A 16555-nucleotide genomic window follows, 5' to 3' on the forward strand; every position below is an offset into this window, starting at 1 on the left:
GAGACGATCCATCTGCAGGGACGGTTATCTAGATATAGAATAATAAAACACTAGTGAGATCTTCGTCATGGTTGAAAACGGAAGAGAGCCGAGACTGGAATGTGAACGTGGGGATGGAAGCATCATGACTCGACCGCGAGAGACAGCATCGACACAACCAGCCTGGGCTGAAGAGAGTGTAACACTCTGAGCTCTGTTCTTCTTCACTTTCTAGACTTCATCGTAAATCAAATTCAATTATCACGTCGACATGATGACATCAGCGAGGTGAGATATCGACGAAGCTCAATGCTTGATCGATGATCGTTGAGAGGTAACATCCGTGGATTTGCCCTCTGCAACCGACGTCACAGACGACACACTCGTTTCTCGACTCTCTTCCCTCAAGCTTCCGGCTGGTTCATCCCACTGGTCGTCACCACTATTATCTCTGCCACCGACACGTAACCTTTTTTTCCTTCATCATCTTCTTCCCTTCCTTCTTTCTTTTCCTTTGACTTGCTTCCATCGGGAATGCCTGTATCCGCCGTCCTTTCATACTCCCCGCATCACGGCGCAGACCTTATCTTATCATGGCTACTACTGAGTCTCATCCTGGAGTCCATAGCGTCTCCATCCAGCGTTCCCGGTCTGCCCGGCTAGCTGATCAAGGTAAGTCCTGGATGAATATCTTGCACTTTGGTTTGACGAAGAATTATTTCGCTGACTCGATTATTCGGCAGCTGCGACAGCTGCACTCTATGTGACGCACCCCGAGCGTAGACTGTCCGTTCGGGAACCTGCTACCTTTGAATCGCAACTATTCAGTGAGGAATAACCGCCGGATCTCCGGAGATGATCTTACGATGTCGAAACATTGTGACTGACGCCATAATTTTCATATGACAGGAGATCCGAAAGCGACGGGCTCGCTCAACCTCAGCCATGCATCAGCGAGCGCTGCTCTTGCCCACGCGAGGAGTCATCACAAAAACTTAACAACTGACAGGCGCGGCGCAGCAGGATATCAGACTCAGGACACAGGAACTACTGAGGCTCCCGTGGCTCGACCCAGCCCGGAAGGGTACAAAGCCGCCATTACTGCAGTTAGAGACCGGAGAGCCATCACGAGTCTTCCTCCGGTGACCACTGGCTTTAAATATGACATCTCGACGACATCCGACCAGGTCTATGATATCCAGCGGGAGAGCTTGGACAGGGACAAGGCGCTTCGTGCTGCTACGGGCGCGTACCGACTCAGCAGGAAGAGGGCCGACTCCGCACCCAGCAAACCTACAATTGCTCGTGAAGCGCCTTATGCTGCTTCAGCGGCTGGCAGTGTGAAGCCTGCGCCGGAAGTGGAAGACCCACTTGCACATATTGACAGCTCAATGGAAGCCAGTAGAATTCATCACATGGCTAATGTCAACGCGCAACTTTACACTGAGCACCCTCCTATTGGTCTCGAGGAGCAAGACCGAAAGGACGTGCTTCGAGCTGCTACTATCTCGATGGCGCGCGATATGTACGATATTACGGAGAAAAGAGAGGAAGTACCGACTGGAGAGCCCAGCGCAGCCCTCTACGGTGCTCAGCGAGGACTCAGCCGCATGCGCTCCCAGCGAGCCGTTCCCAAGTCCGATCCAGCGGCCCTTAAGCAGGCTATCAAAGTGCAAGAAGCGGCTCAACAGCGGGCTGCGGAGAAATTGGCTAGACTCAATGAACCAACTTATCAGGAATATTATGGGGTTGATCCGCACGTTCCGCGGCCCACCCTGTCTATCCGTCGCAGGAGAGCGTCCTTCGACTCGGACACATCAGCTGCTGATGCCGAGCGATCAAGGGAAATCAGGCACCAGATGTCCAGTCTTCGATCGCGACTCGATGCTGTGGATGAACAAAGAACGAAAGACCGTGCCAGCTTGATGGAGGCCGCAAGGCGAAACGTCAATGCGACCATCCAAGATATGGAGATGCGTGTCTACCACGAAACAGGCCGGCCTCCGCCATCGATGCAGAAAGAATGGGAGGAGGCCGCACTTGAGCGGGCACAACGCGATGTCCAGGAACAAGAGCCCTACAGACCATACGACAAAGTCAATATCGGCGCTGAAAGATACATGGATATGGCCGACGTGGAGGCAGTCGCGCGTTCGAGGCTTCAGCCAACCTTCGATGAGATTACGGATCGTGCCGAGAAGGAGAGGGCCAAGGAGTTGGAGGCTCGTCTGGATGCCGAAGAAAGGGAGCGATATGAGGCCATTGCGCGTGAGCGGGAGCGTGAAACGAGGGCTGAGGAGAAACGCCAGCTAGGTATGTTGTGCCGCTCGAATTCTTGACTTCAGACAAGCTCATACAGAGGCAGAGATCCAAAAGCGGCAGATGAAGGAGAAAGCTACAGGAGAAAAGACATGGCTCTGGAGAAGGAAATCGAAGCGAACGCAAGACACTAAACAAAAGCCTTCGGCTGAGGAAGAGACCAATTATCACGGCCCCGGTGCAGTGGCACCTGCACCTGCACCTGCACCTCAGCCCGCCACTCCTCCGGTTGAGGCTGCATCTCAGGTGGAAGCTGCCCCTGCGGCTCAAGCTCCTCAGGCCGAAGCTCCTCAGGTTGAAGCTCCCCAGGCCGAAGCTCCTCAGGTTGAAGCCCCCAAGGCCGAAGGTCCCCAGGCTGAACCTGCTACAACTGAAGCTGCTCCCCAAGCAGAGGCACATCCCGTAGCGGCACCGGCCATCATCGACACTACACAACCTCAGCCTGCTGAGGATGAAGCGAGGATTGTCGCGCCAGGGACTGCCGGAGAGGAAGAGCTTCGGCTTGAGCGACGGGGATCCAGACTCAAATCTTGGTTCAAAGGCCGGGTGGGTCGCCGGTCTAATGGTGCGGAACGGGAGTCTCTACGAGAGATAGAAGGCGAGGGAGCAAGAACCGCAAACACAGGGTTCGCTGGAGGTGCGGCGCTGGCGGGGACAGATTCGCGCGGTGCAGCACTCGGATCTCATCCTGTCACAGGCAATGATCCTACCACGATGCAGCAGAGAATGTCTGGTGACGAAGGCAGTCTAGGAAACGACGCCACGCGGCGTGGCTCTAGCGGCATAGCTGAGCAGAATGGTGAGAACAGGAAGCCATCACGCCTGAGATCCAGCTTCAAGAAGATGGTGTCTGGCGGTTCGCAGGATAACAAGACTAACGGAGTATCGAAGCCGAGTGATGATCATCGGACCGCTTCAGAATCTGCAGAGAGTGGCGTTCGCAACCCTGAAGGCTCCAACGCATCCACCGCCACAAAAGAAGAACTGCGAGAGGGCGCCGCTGACCACGGACTGCCTGTGCCTCCAGCCATTGGCAAGCATGCCACCAATGGTAGTCGTGAGTCGCGGTTCTCCGAGGACTTGTGATGCAATCTGCCTTTGCGCACTAATATGTAATACCTTTTTTGCCTTCTTGTCTCTGTATTGGCCGAGCTTTGGGTTCTTCCTTTCTATACCTCGTGCCTTCTCCTTGGGAGTTTTATTGGGAGGAATGTTATCGGGCGTCGTGGTCTGTGGTTATCGGGGCGGAAATTTGGGGACTAATCGGGGTTCAAACGTTTCTGGCGCAATCTGTTCTAGTGACTTTAGTTATTGGTACATATTTCATGAAATTTCAATCATGTTTCTGTTATATGGGTGTCGTTTTCTGAAAGAGTTTGAAGAAATTGACAACCGTCGAAGCTCATGGCGAGATCAGAATCATTCTATCCCCTTTCTTTCGATTGACAACGGCTTTACTTCAGTCAACCTTCGGCATTAATCGAGACGAATAGACAAGAGAAATACCGAATCGAAAATAGCAGTCGGAATCATCTCGTGAGGTCTCCCATTGTCGAAGTGTCTCATTCCCCCACAATTTCTCTCCGAGATTTGTTCTCCGCCCCGCATTTCATCTATAGATTAAATCCTACCCAAGACAACCATCACCACCAATCGCGCTCGTCCGTCGATCTTCCCCTGCTTCCGTCGGGGAAAAGGAGCATGCATGCTTGTTAGCTGCATCTAGTCGTCGACTACTCAATCACGAACATCCACCAATCCCTGCGCAGCACCGGAGTAACACTGTCGCGAAAACCCGAAGATGGTCGTCGCGTCATTCTGTCCATGCGACCTTTTTATTGTCGTGAATCCTGTCGTACATTTTACAGCTATGGACAAGGATAGTAGTCTCGACTGCATCCTGGCGCAATTGGCGAGGCGAATATGCGAGTCTTTAGCTTCCTGTTTCTGCTCCTCCTGGGGATCCTGACGGGCGAGGGTCTGGTGTCAGGAACAGATAATGGCAAGACTACCGACGTGACATGGGACCAGTACAGTCTGTCCGTCAAGGGGCAGCGATTGTTTGTCTTCTCGGGCGAATTTCACTACCAGAGACTTCCTGTGCCGGAGCTATGGTTGGATGTCTTTCAGAAATTGCGGGCCAATGGGTTCAATGCCATCTCAGGTATGATCATATCTTATCCTGCGTTTATTCTTGGGTGAGTCCGACAGGGTACTAAAGGGCGGGGGTAGTGTACTTCTTTTGGAGCTTCCACAGCGCCTCGGAGGGCGAATTCGACTTTGAGAACGGAGCCCATGATATTCAGCGGTTGTTCGATTACGCCAAAGAAGCGGGTTTGTATGTGATTGCAAGAGGCGGCCCGTACTGCAACGCAGAAACCTCCGCTGGCGGGTATGCCCTTTGGGCAGCGAACGGCCAGATGGGGAACGAGCGGACGAGCGACGAGGCATACTACGAAAAATGGCGGCCGTGGATCTTGGAGATCGGCAAGATCATTGCGAAGAACCAAATCACCAACGGCGGGCCTGTGATTCTCAATCAACACGAGAATGAGCTCACGGAGACGACGTACGATCCGAACCACACCCTGGTTATCTACATGAAGCAGATTGCGCAGGTGTTTGAGGAGGCTGGGATTGTTGTTCCAAGCTCCCACAATGAGAAGGGCATGCGAGGCGTCAGCTGGTCGACAGACTACCACAACGTAGGAGGCGCAGTCAATATTTATGGCTTGGACTCGTACCCTGGTGGCCTCTCGTGCACGAATCCCAACTCTGGTTTCAGACTCGTCCGGACATACTATCAATGGTTCCAGAACTACTCCTCCACGCAACCGAGTTATATGCCCGAGTTCGAGGGTGGGTGGTTCCAGCCCTGGGGCGGGTCTTTCTATGACACCTGCGCCGCGGAGCTGTCGCCGGAGTTCCCAGATGTTTACTACAAGAACAACATCGGCTCTCGGGTGACATTGCATAGCATCTACATGACGTACGGCGGGACCAACTGGGGCCACAGCGCCGCTCCAGTTGTGTACACTTCCTACGACTACGGGGCTCCGCTCCGCGAGACTCGAGAGATCCGCGACAAGTTGAAACAGACAAAGCTTATTGGGCTCTTCACTCGTGTGTCGACCGACCTCTTGAAGACCTATATGGAAGGTAACGGTACTAGTTATACTAGCGATAGTAGCATCTACACTTGGTCGCTTAGAAACCCCGACACAAACGCGGGATTCTACGTGCTTGCACACAGCACCAGCTCATCTCGCGATGTGACTACCTTTTCCCTCAACGCCACCACCTCTGCCGGTATGGTCCTCGCGTGCAGTTTCTTCTTGACTTGTGCTAACCGGACTTAGGTGCCATCTCCATCCCCGACATCGAGCTGAATGGCCGCCAGAGCAAGATTATAGTGACAGACTACAATTTCGGAAATAACTCGACTCTCCTGTTTTCATCCGCTGAAGTCCTGACGTACGCCAACCTCGATGTAAATGTCCTTGTCTTCTACTTGAATGTCGGCCAGAAGGGGACCTTCGCGTTCAAGGATGTACCAAAGCTCGCCTTCCAGACATACGGCAATAGCAACGTCACCGCCTCGGAGTTTAGCTACGGCACGCAGTATTCCTACACGCAGGGAGTGGGTGTCACTGCGGTGAAGTTCTCCAACGGTGTGTTGGCCTACCTTCTTGACAAAGAGTCTGCCTGGAATTTCTTTGCGCCTCCGACCACGTCAAGCCCGCAGGTCGCCCCCAACGAGCACATATTGGTTCAAGGACCGTACCTGGTTCGCGGGGCTTCCATCAGCCACGGTACCGTGGAAATCACTGGTGACAACGCAAACACCACATCTATTGAGTGAGTAAAAACTGCTGAGCTTCCCGGCTCCTTTGTCATGAGAGAGACTGACCGTAAGACAGAGTGTACACTGGTGACTCGCAGGTCAAGAAAGTCAAGTGGAACGGGAAGACAATCGAGACCAGAAAGACTGCGTACGGAAGCCTGATCGGAACTGTACCTGGAGCGGAAGATGTTAAGATTCAACTTCCTTCGTTGGACTCCTGGAAGTCCCAAGACACTCTTCCAGAAATCCAGCCGGATTATGACGATTCTAAATGGACTGTTTGCAACAAGACCTCCTCAGTCAATGCGATTGCTCCGCTTTCTCTCCCCGTCCTCTACTCCGGTGACTACGGCTACCATGCGGGCACGAAGGTCTACCGTGGTCGTTTCGACGGACGCAACGTGACCGGCGCGAATGTGACCGTGCAGAACGGCGCAGCCGCGGGTTGGGCAGCGTGGGTGAACGGGCAGTATGCCGGCGGGTCCGTGGGCAGCCCTAGCCTTGCTGCGACGTCGGCTGTCCTCACGTTCAACAGCTCCGCGCTCAAGGATCGTGACAACGTCCTGACAGTGGTCACGGATTATACAGGCCATGATCAGAACAGCGTGAGGCCAAAGGGAACACAAAATCCGCGAGGGATCCTGGGCGCCACCTTGATTGGAGGGGGGAACTTTAAATCTTGGCGCATTCAAGGTAACGCAGGCGGCGAGAAGAACATTGACCCCGTCCGTGGCCCGATGAACGAGGGCGGACTGTATGGTGAGCGCATGGGCTGGCATCTGCCCGGGTACAAGGTACCCAAATCCGCGTCGAAGAGCAGCCCTCTAGACGGGGTATCCGGGCCGAGGGTCGTTTCTACACGACCACGTTCAAGCTGAAGCTCGATAAAGATCTGGACGTCCCCATCGGACTCCAGCTGGGGGCTCCCGAAGGCACAAAGGCGGTAGTCCAGGTCTTCATGAACGGATATCAATTTGGTCATTACCTCCCCCACACCGGACCGCAGAGTCTCTTTCCCTTTCCGCCAGGTGTGATCAACAACCGCGGGGAGAACACGCTGGCGATCAGCATGTGGGCGCTGACTGATGCGGGTGCGAAGCTGGACAAGGTGGAGCTGGTGGCGTATGGAAAGTATCGGAGTGGGTTCGACTTCAATCAGGACTGGGGCTATCTGCAGCCGGGCTGGAAAGACCGAAGCCAGTATGCATGAGGGCAGCTGTCAGAAAGCCGGTTGGTAGCTTCTGGGATGGTCGCTGCAGTCTGGCCAGAGTCTTAGAGCCAGGAGTTGTACATATTCGTGAAAGTAGACAGTCACGAAGAGAAAGAAGCGGAAAATTAAATGAATTCGACTCCATATCCAGCGATCCAGCCGGAGTAGAAGCCGTCGGGCCGTGACTAGTGCCAGTTTTCCTGGATTTCCTCTCCACCGCCAGTTTGAGGGGATCCGCATAGTATGCTTAATCCTGACTCCTCTGTCCAATCAATCAATCCATCGTCTGTCTGTCTGTCTGTCCGGCTATCTTGTATCTCCTTCATCCTCCTCCTCCTCCTCCTTGTCCTCGTCCCGTCCTAGTCTTCATCTTCATCTTCATCTCGCCAGTCTCTCGTTCTTTGACATAGTTCCATCAATTTATTGCTTCATCGGTCCATCTTTGTTATGGACATTGTATAAGATTTAAAGGCTGTAGCCCGTCTAGCACTTACGATAACAAACCGACTTATTGTCTTGAACCTCGCTTCCACTGGTTGATCCTAATTGATGGGTTAATCAACTCACTTCTTGGGTTTGTTCTCATTCCATCTATGATACCCATATTCGTTCACCCTTCTTAATATTTGCTTCCTGCTTCCTCTTTCCCTGTATCCGTCATCTCAGCAGTCACCATGACCTCCAATCTCCCCCGCCAATCCAGCGTCGATCTAGACTCGGCCGATCGGCCCTTTGACAATATTATCAACTTTCGCGATGTCGGACGGTCAATCAATCAATTGATGGGATGTCGGTATGTTGCACGTCTCTCGTTATCAATTGCATTTGCTGACGGTATATGGCATGGTACAGCATCCTAAAGGAAGGCGTCCTCTTCCGAAGTGCCAGGGTGCGCATAAGGCTTAGGATCTATTGTCAGTGTTCATTGCTAACAAACAACAGCTAGACGATGCCTCAGAACGAGATAGACGGCGCCTAGCAGAAGAGCTACACATTTCAACCGTCCTGGACCTCAGATCGATGTATGGACGGCAAGCGTTCATAGATGCATACTGATGCTGACCCTGACCCTGACCCTGACAGGACCGAACACCAAATGGCCACTCGCAAATGTCGCGGCGAGGATGCTCTCGACCCAGAACAACCATCTCTCCCTCCTTCGGAGGCAAACGAGCATCTCATGGAGATCTCCGGTGTGCAACGCTCCCTGATCAGTCTAACGGGCAGAGCATTCGAGCGCGCCCTCCTGTGGCGCTTGGACTGGTATAACCTCATGTATGCGCCCGCCCCCCCCCCCCCCCCGGCGACTCCCCACCTCACGCACAGCTATTGATGTCTATAGACGAGTCCTCGCCCTCGTAGCTTCAGGCTACCGCACCGAAGCAGTCACCATCGTGGGCCAGCAGGCCATGGCGCCGCGGGGCCTGATCAGGCTCGGCCAGGACACGCTGGACAGCAGCACGGCGGAGGTGCGCGAGATCTTCGAGCTGCTGGCGTCGCCGGCCGCGTACCCGGTCCTCGTGCACTGCACGCAGGGCAAGGACCGCACGGGTCTGATTGTGCTTCTGCTTCTGCTCCTTGTGCCGGAGGTGTCGGCGGATGCGATCGCGGCGGACTACGTCAAGTCGGAGCCGGAGTTGGTCGTTGAGTTCGAGGAGCGCATGAAGGAGATCCGCGTGCTGGGCTTGGATGAGGAGTATGCGAAATGCCCGCCGGGATTTACGCAGGAGATCCGGGCGCATCTGGAAGCGAAATACGGCGGCGTTGAAGGGTATCTGATGTCTGTTGGGATTGATCGCGAGAAGCAGGAGTTGATCAGGCAGAGGCTGCTCGCATAGTCTTCGGTTTTCTTCGACTATTCTATCTGATGATGGATGTACATTTAGCTGGGATACGATATTTGTAATTACGGGCGGATACATGCATGGATTCTGGGTAGATTTTAGCAACTTCGGGACAAATGAGCAATTTATATAATATAATTAAGGCGTTGTATACCCATGTATCAGCAACCATTAGGGACCAAGGTATCTTTATCTAGCACATCCAATGCAGTGTTGTACAAGCAGCAGCATATCAAATCAAATAAAATGAGAAAAAGGCTATCATCAAAGTGTATATCGTGTTTATCGTCAAGAACGCCGGTTTTAGTAACCGGTAGAACGCTGCCCGCGGTAGAAGTTGGTGTTGGGCCCGGTAGAATCCGTCGTCAGGGGCTCCTCAACCATGTAGCCGCCACTGGCTCCGTTGCGATGAGGATGAGGAGCATTGGGCCCCTCGTGGGCCATTTCGAGGCGCTTTTCGCCCTGAGGGATGTGGCGCCGCGTTCGCACAGAGGGTAGAAGATCGACCACAAAGGAGAGAATATACCCCGTGAAAACGAAAGCAATAACTGCAGATATTAGCATCGAGAATAATCGAGACAGGAATTCAGAACATACCCCATTCCAAGACAGCGGCCACGTTTTTCTTGCCAGAGTTGCGGCGAGTGCAGATACCAAAGGCAATGGCCAGTGCGACCTCGATAATCACAAACGCGAGTTTGACCAGGAAGCTCGCGAACAAGATGCGATGCTGCGAGCGATAGAAGATCCCCAGCCACAGATACTCGATGCAGATGAGCACCGCACTGACCAGGTATCCGACACTTGAAGTAATCAGTCATTTATATCTCCAAACCGCAGAGATGCCGCTTACATGAACATGACCAGGAATCCATCGTGATAATGCGGATGATGCAGCGTATCGTAGCAAGAGAGTAGGATCAACCCAAGTGCGCCAGCGACCGCGAAGAATATCGAAGCGACAGCGCAGAACTTGTCAAACCAGCCCCTGTTCGGCACCAACAGTCCGGAGTGTCGCAGCCAGCGTTCTGAAACGAAGGACAGATCCAAGAAGACAACGGTGATGACGCTGCCTGTGATAAACAGAGGCTTCAACCCCTGCGCTCCAATGTCAGATATATATCTATCATCCTTTGTCAGCGTCAAATGAACGGCATGCGCAAGCGAGCAGTAAATGACGACATACGCAATGGTTTGTCCGGCTTCCATGCTGGGGTAGGTAGGCGTCCCAAGTACAGCCCAGTTTCCCAGCATCGCAAGCAGCATAGCTAGACAAAACCCATGAAATTAGCATCAATCTGACAAGTTCGGTGGAAAAAGTTTCCCTACCAAGCCACATGCAAGCCGATATCACCGGAAAGATCCAAAATGATATAATCCACATATTTGTTATGCCGAGCTTTTATTGGTTGACGGCTTTGTTTCGATCAAGATATCGACGTCGGTCTCACAATTAAGAAATAGGACGGAAAAGTTTCGACCTCAAAAGGACGACAGCGGCTCTCTGCTAGGGCAATACTACAACACATATCAATAAGATCAGTTCAAGCCATCCTTCACTTTAAATGGGAATCGGGATCGGGGGCACCGGATACAGCGGATGTGGCTTAGATCAAACTTACAGGATGAGGGAAGCTTGGCTTTGACGAATACTTCAGGCAGCGGTAAAATGTAATGCGTGGATGACGACAATCCCTCCAATTGACTCTATGGCTGTTCGGGGTATCCCTAGTTCTGTCGGCTACTTGTGGCTCAGTGGTAATAGAGGGAACAACGGATGGGGATGAGCAAGGCAGACACCGCGTGGTTCAATCAAGGATGTGTCGATAAACAAATATGGTGACAGTCTGGCAGCAGCCTGGAGCCCAAGGGAAGTTAGAAAGGTAAAGGGAGGAACAAAAAGCCAACAGAACTGTCCTTGGATACTCTGCGCGCTGATCATGAATCATTTAGCCTCTCTGTTTATAAATAATAATATCCCGAAGGAATCAGGAATGATTTCACCACCCGGTCAGTCCATCGACGTCATCGGGCAGAGCCATTGTCGATCTTCCGGAATGCAACCGAAGGACTAGAAGACTGCGCTGTGTACCTCTCGATTATGCTCTGTTATGATCCATTATTGTCATTCACAAAGCAACTCGAGCTCATATTGGTCCTTCTTCTCCCTGGTCTCGACTACCATCTTGTTGGACATCTTGGCTGTGCTCCGTAGATTACTCATTCTCTATACGAAGAGTGCACAGAGCAGGCAGCAAAGTATCACCTCGGGTTCGCAGTCTCAGCCACAAACTACTCGATTCTTCTGACTCTAAATTTTCTACCATTCGCAGATCCTTGTCAATCATCCTGATAGCCGTCTATCATGCAGTTGCACGCTCTTCCATACCTTACCTGCACAGCTGCCATGTGCACAGACTGACTCGGGATCGCATCCCGGTTACACGATACTGTTACTGCCACCAGGGGGGCTGTTGTTCCACGCTGGGCTCCATCCATCACATAGTCTATTGTCTTAGAATTAATCAGAACTGAAAATTAATGTAACCTTGAAAAACAGTCACCGCTCTAATTCAGAACTCCATACGTTTTTGTTTGCCAAATACCCGCTGGGCCGCCCCAACCGAAACACACAAGAGACACAGAAAGGCACAATCCATCGAAGACGTCTCCACCAGATTAAGGAAAAATGAAATGAAGGGGCACAGAGCGGGGGTTACGTTTGTATGCTTTTCAAGAACGTCGAGACCGTGGGGGAACTGCTCTGGCGCCGACCCCGCTGGCTGCAGCAGGCCGACTTTGAAGACCAGTTGGCACTTTGCGTCGCACCACATCGACAATGTGTATCTTATCACCGTCATTGTCGGATTCACTGTCTTCTTCTTCGTCACCTTCGCTGCTCGAATCGCCCCTGGCCGAATTCGACACATGCTGACGACGCAGCGGATGGCGATCGCTAAGAACAGACCCGGGACTTGCCCGGTATGCCATATGGCCCGGATAGCTTTGAGGTCCCGGACGGACGGTTGCCGAAGCATATGGTGCCTGGTACGGAGGCACCCACTGTGGCTCGTGAGGAAGGATGCGTGCATATGGAGGGTTTTGGAAGGTCGCCGGTGGAAGAGGGCTGGGGTAGGTGAGGGGAACGTCCGACCGAAAATCGCGTGGAACGGATGGGTAAGTCGGAGGCCCCGACATTTGAGGTTGCAGGTTAGGCACGGCGGACGTTCGTGGTAGTACAGGAGAATGGTCCCTGGCCGAAGCACCCGAAGCCCGCGCCCTCGATTCATACATCTCCTTCTTGTCCGTCACAAAGGTACGGGGTACGCTACCGTTTGGGGCGCTAGATCCATGCCGCATTGTCCGGAGATTTCCCAGCCCCCCGTTTGTGGAGCTCTCTACTGGCCTCAGGGGTCTGCTGGCGACAGACGCTGCCTTGGGAACCTTGTTTCTCTGTCCGACGTCTTCCATACCGCCAGTTTGCGTCCGTTTTCGTTCGAGGGCGTCCAACTCCCGTTGTGAAAGTCGTACATTCTTCTGGCCCAGTATCTGCGCACGCCGTATCCGTTCCAGGGCCTTGTCTACCAGCCACTCTTCATCGTCTTTCATCGCTAATTGCACTGCATATGCCACCGTGCTGTCCGAATCGTCATACAGATCCAAGTCTATGCCGTCGACCGAGTGCACATCATCAGCAGATCCGTCGTAATCCCCATTGCGCCTCGGCCACCCAATCCTCCGTTGTTCAGCAGCATACAAAGCGCGACCACGTCGCAGAAGATACTCCTCCTCAGCCCCGCTGTCAATCTCCTGAATCCGCACATTATTAGTATCCATCCACTGAGCCGTCTGTCTCCCGCTGGATCTCCCCACCCGTGCCCCCGGTGGTCTTCCCCATCGGGGCATACCGTAAGGAGCTCGCGGCCGACCACCTAGACCGCCTCCTCGGAAAAAGCATTCTCGATTGGTTTATCCATAAATGCGGCGTGACCGAAGACAGTCACGCCAGTGGCTCCGATCAGCCAGAGCGCAGTGGCGATGGGGGAAGCATAAAGACCCAGAGGAACCGCAACAATCAGCAGACCGGTGTATAGCTGAGAGGTGGTGAATCGGGCAAAGCCCAAATCAAGATCACGGCCCTGGAGCTTGCCAATTCCATACAGACCACCGGCAACCAACAGGATGACAAGAAGCAACGACAGATTGGTCAGCAAGCTGTATATGCTGAGCATGACAAAGACGGCGGCATAGTTGCTCGAGAAATAGGCTAGGTTGTAGTTCACACGGCTTTGAACTTCGCCGAAATTGGCAGGCTTCGAGAGGCGCTTGACGTCGAGGAACTCCGAGATCGGTCGAAGGTTGGAGAAACGCGAGGTAAGAGATTGCGCGCGGACGCTATTGAAGCGATCACCGAATCGCGAGGCAATCGCGTCAATAGGGAACTGAATCGGACTCATTGTGAAATGGTTGTAGGAAGATTTATGGTGGAAATAAATTCTGAAGTAGTAACTGACGGTCAGGGAAAACCGAAGAGGATTCGGAGGCAAGAAGTAGACGTGAATCGAGTCGATGAGCAGAGAAGTAAGTAAAAGGGGTGGTAAATGAAGGCAAAGTTGACAGGTTTATCTGGCCGGAACATATGAGGAAGCCTGGAGAGGTAAAGAGAGAAAAATCATTGGAACCTTCAGCCTAGCCCCGTTTGGTTCGTATTTTTGGTTCCGGCGTTGCAACAGGCACAAGGGGCTTAGCCTTACTAGATTAGCGCTGTTGGTCACCACCGTCCAAGACTCCTTACGGAGTAGACTGGATCCCTGAAGATTGAAGATACTTAGGGGATCAAGGACTCTAGATTCTCCCTAGTAGTGCTCAGAACTTTGATGATAATGGCAGTCGTCACGGTGTGAGTTACTTTTGACTGCGCGTCACAGTTCCCAAGACCCTAATAATAGAAGTGGTCGGTGCCTGGAAGCGGAAGAGTCCACAGTCTCAAGCCGAACCGCGAACGAGAAATTGTAGAATCAGATGAAAGGAAAACGGCAGAGGACAACATGACAAGATGCGACGTCTCGCTCGGATTAAGTCTCCTCCATGATCAAAACCCTTTCCCTTGTCGGGTCTGCCAACCGAAATAGATGCCTCAGGATACCGGGTACATCTGTAGACCGGAGTATCTCTAGGCAAGGACAGAGAAGAAGGGAGTTTACGAGACTACTATGGCAGGGAATGCTTGCATTTAAACCCACACTCTTTGACCTCCAATTGTTCGTCTTGATGATGAATCATCCCCATCAGATTCATCACATCTAGAATTGGGATGGCTGTTGGAACCCCTCATCTCCGTACCGGATTCATTTGTCCTCATGTCTAAGGCTTCAATACCATCCCCATTATTGGTCCACGTTTTTCCCTCTGCAGAGTGGATTACACGTAGCCCTCAGCGATTTCGTGTCAGTGAAGTACTTGATGCCTTGGTAATGATCTACGGAGTAGATAGTTAACGAAGGCAGCTGGACTCGTCCGGAGTACGTATCTAGATAACTTCCTATCCCCCTTCAGGAAGACGTATCTTACCCTGTACAACTGTATTACAGCCCACCGCCTTTCGATGTATCATAGGTGGATTGTGGACAGATCATAGTTTACCAAAAGCGGTAACTCCAAATTGTGTGTAGTGCTCACCCTCCATTTCTCAACTTTTGTGCGAGACTTGTTTCCTGAGAAGAGTCAAGTCTAGACTTCTATTTGATTCTTTGCTCGGGCCATTGCGGCATTGACCGCTTCCCCTCTGTGCCCATCATGAAGCCTCTTGCTCTCCGCTTGTTTGTGTTCGCTGTTCTACTGGTTCTTGCTGCTGCTTGGACTAAAGAAGGTTTGTCCTCTTTTTCTTCCCCTTTTTGTATCGCGCTGGATTTCCTTGCGAACAAAGAAATTGTTGCATCAGTGCTAATACCGTTAAGATTATGAAATCTTCCGACTCAATGATGAGGTCGCAGCCACTGAAGGTGCTAATGTGACCTTTTACGGTACGTCCTTCTTTCCCTGTCTCTCACCCGTGCATTCATATCTCATTCTCTCCTTTCCTGATAGACTTCCTCGGTGTGAGTCCCAATGCCAACCAGGACGAATTGAACAAGGCCTACCGCAAGAAATCCAGACTTCTCCACCCCGACAAGGTCAAGCGCTCCTTCATCGCCAACCGCTCCAAGGACAAGGGCAGAGCCAAAACCACCAAGCAGGGCGTCCATGTCAACAAGGGTCCCTCTCAGCGCGAAATCGCCGCGGCTGTCAAGGAAGCCCATGAACGGGCTGCTCGCTTGAACACCGTCGCCAACATCCTCCGCGGACCCAGTCGTGAGCGTTACGATCACTTTTTGAAGAATGGGTTTCCCAAGTGGAAGGGCACCGGCTACTACTACTCTCGATTCCGTCCGGGTCTAGGAAGTGTGCTTGTTGGGCTCTTTCTCGTTTTCGGTGGTGGTGCTCATTACGCCGCCCTCATTCTTAGCTGGAAGCGGCAGCGGGAATTCGTCGACCGGTACATTCGTCAAGCAAGGAGGGCCGCCTGGGGCGATGAACTTGGCGTCCGTGGTATTCCTGGCGTTGACGCCGCCGACGTCGCTGTCCCTACTCCCCCTCCTGAGCAAGGAGAAGCGACTGCAATTCCTATGAATCGGCGGCAGAAGCGCATGATGGAGCGAGAGAACCGCAAGGAAAGCAAGAAAGGTTCAAAGGCATCACCTCGCGGCTCCGGTACTGCAACACCCACCACTGAGTCTGTCCAGCCGACTGGCGAGAGGAAACGGGTTATTGCTGAAAATGGCAAGGTGTTGATCGTCGATTCCGTTGGAAATGTCTTCCTCGAAGAGGAGACCGAGGACGGAGAACGCCAGGAATTCATGCTGGACGTTGATGAAATCCAGCGACCGACTATCCGCGACACAATGGTATTCCGCGTCCCGATTTGGGTGTACCGGCAGACCGTGGGCAAACTGACTGGAGCTTCGACCACGGGGGAGCAGGAGGTCGACACTGAAGAAGAATCAGCAGAGGCCATGGAGCAAGAAGTTCAAGATAGCAACAGTTCTGCTCTCAGGTCCAAGAACGGTGCGTCTAGACGGAGAGGCAAACGGGCACAGAGGTCTTGAGTCGGCCTATCCCCAGGATGGATGCGCAATTGTCAAGGTCGGGCCTTGGCTTATATTACTCTTCTCGAGCCATTATCGGCGAGAAAGCATTGTATACATGTATATCAATTTTAGACGTAAAAAAGCTACTACAGAATCTTATGCCACGCAACACCTTCATCTTCTCAAGAAGTTACTCTAACTGTTGCTGCAACTACGCTCATTGTCTACTAGT

The 16555-nt window shown here is 52.6% G+C and overlaps 7 protein-coding genes across 7 annotated transcripts; 4 read left to right on the forward strand and 3 right to left on the reverse strand.

Annotated features, from left to right (window-relative positions):
• Window positions 1-302: 302 nt before the first annotated feature.
• On the forward strand, window positions 303-3384 carry P174DRAFT_503013 (uncharacterized protein; the record flags this gene model as incomplete). The annotated part of the gene is made up of 4 exons (XM_024831127.1): window positions 303-651; window positions 723-806; window positions 889-2292; window positions 2330-3384. Exons 1-4 carry the CDS (start codon window positions 573-575, stop codon window positions 3382-3384), a joined length of 2622 nt encoding a protein of 873 aa, XP_024684311.1. The 5' UTR covers window positions 303-572.
• A 799-nt stretch (window positions 3385-4183) lies between these two features.
• P174DRAFT_511420 (glycoside hydrolase family 35 protein) lies at window positions 4184-7527 on the forward strand. Its single transcript, XM_024831788.1, has 5 exons — window positions 4184-4462; window positions 4531-5607; window positions 5658-6156; window positions 6219-6975; window positions 7017-7527. The coding sequence occupies exons 1-5, from the start codon at window positions 4222-4224 to the stop codon at window positions 7350-7352; spliced, it is 2910 nt and encodes a 969-aa protein (XP_024684312.1). The 5' UTR covers window positions 4184-4221; the 3' UTR covers window positions 7353-7527.
• An 86-nt stretch (window positions 7528-7613) lies between these two features.
• ptyA (putative tyrosine/serine protein phosphatase) lies at window positions 7614-9332 on the forward strand. Its single transcript, XM_024823353.1, has 5 exons — window positions 7614-8145; window positions 8205-8241; window positions 8295-8389; window positions 8436-8627; window positions 8695-9332. The coding sequence occupies exons 1-5, from the start codon at window positions 8027-8029 to the stop codon at window positions 9188-9190; spliced, it is 939 nt and encodes a 312-aa protein (XP_024684313.1). The 5' UTR covers window positions 7614-8026; the 3' UTR covers window positions 9191-9332.
• A 167-nt stretch (window positions 9333-9499) lies between these two features.
• P174DRAFT_419630 (Frag1/DRAM/Sfk1 family protein) lies at window positions 9500-10462 on the reverse strand (the record flags this gene model as incomplete). Its single annotated transcript, XM_024824795.1, has 4 exons — window positions 9500-9744; window positions 9794-9999; window positions 10050-10319; window positions 10383-10462. 4 exons carry the CDS (start codon window positions 10460-10462, stop codon window positions 9500-9502), a joined length of 801 nt encoding a protein of 266 aa, XP_024684314.1.
• A 1467-nt stretch (window positions 10463-11929) lies between these two features.
• On the reverse strand, window positions 11930-13033 carry P174DRAFT_367548 (uncharacterized protein; the record flags this gene model as incomplete). The annotated part of the gene is made up of 1 exon (XM_024822180.1): window positions 11930-13033. The coding sequence occupies one exon, from the start codon at window positions 13031-13033 to the stop codon at window positions 11930-11932; it is 1104 nt and encodes a 367-aa protein (XP_024684315.1).
• On the reverse strand, window positions 12979-13969 carry P174DRAFT_142130 (putative COPII vesicles protein Yip3). Its single transcript, XM_024821135.1, has one exon. It carries the CDS (start codon window positions 13651-13653, stop codon window positions 13129-13131), a length of 525 nt encoding a protein of 174 aa, XP_024684316.1. The 5' UTR covers window positions 13654-13969; the 3' UTR covers window positions 12979-13128.
• Window positions 13970-14800: 831 nt separating this feature from the next.
• On the forward strand, window positions 14801-16496 carry P174DRAFT_387339 (putative endoplasmic reticulum DnaJ domain protein Erj5). Its single transcript, XM_024823354.1, has 3 exons — window positions 14801-15065; window positions 15154-15219; window positions 15284-16496. Exons 1-3 carry the CDS (start codon window positions 14993-14995, stop codon window positions 16339-16341), a joined length of 1197 nt encoding a protein of 398 aa, XP_024684317.1. The 5' UTR covers window positions 14801-14992; the 3' UTR covers window positions 16342-16496.
• Window positions 16497-16555: the final 59 nt, after the last annotated feature.

This window comes from Aspergillus novofumigatus (genome assembly GCF_002847465.1).
Source record: "Aspergillus novofumigatus IBT 16806 chromosome Unknown P174scaffold_3, whole genome shotgun sequence".
Taxonomy (NCBI): domain Eukaryota; kingdom Fungi; phylum Ascomycota; class Eurotiomycetes; order Eurotiales; family Aspergillaceae; genus Aspergillus; species Aspergillus novofumigatus.

Coding starts and splice junctions, on each gene's coding strand:
- P174DRAFT_511420 (XM_024831788.1), top strand. CDS start 4,222: ATGCGAGTCTTTAGCTTCCTGTTTCTGCTCCTCCTGGGGATCCTGACG. Junction 5,608..5,657: donor CAACGCCACCACCTCTGCCG/GTATGGTCCTCG, acceptor AACCGGACTTAG/GTGCCATCTCCATCCCCGAC. Junction 6,157..6,218: donor GCAAACACCACATCTATTGA/GTGAGTAAAAAC, acceptor ACCGTAAGACAG/AGTGTACACTGGTGACTCGC.
- ptyA (XM_024823353.1), top strand. CDS start 8,027: ATGACCTCCAATCTCCCCCGCCAATCCAGCGTCGATCTAGACTCGGCC. Junction 8,242..8,294: donor TCCTCTTCCGAAGTGCCAGG/GTGCGCATAAGG, acceptor AACAAACAACAG/CTAGACGATGCCTCAGAACG. Junction 8,628..8,694: donor TTGGACTGGTATAACCTCAT/GTATGCGCCCGC, acceptor TGATGTCTATAG/ACGAGTCCTCGCCCTCGTAG.
- P174DRAFT_142130 (XM_024821135.1), bottom strand. CDS start 13,653: ATGAGTCCGATTCAGTTCCCTATTGACGCGATTGCCTCGCGATTCGGT.
- P174DRAFT_387339 (XM_024823354.1), top strand. CDS start 14,993: ATGAAGCCTCTTGCTCTCCGCTTGTTTGTGTTCGCTGTTCTACTGGTT. Junction 15,066..15,153: donor TGCTGCTTGGACTAAAGAAG/GTTTGTCCTCTT, acceptor AATACCGTTAAG/ATTATGAAATCTTCCGACTC. Junction 15,220..15,283: donor TGCTAATGTGACCTTTTACG/GTACGTCCTTCT, acceptor CTTTCCTGATAG/ACTTCCTCGGTGTGAGTCCC.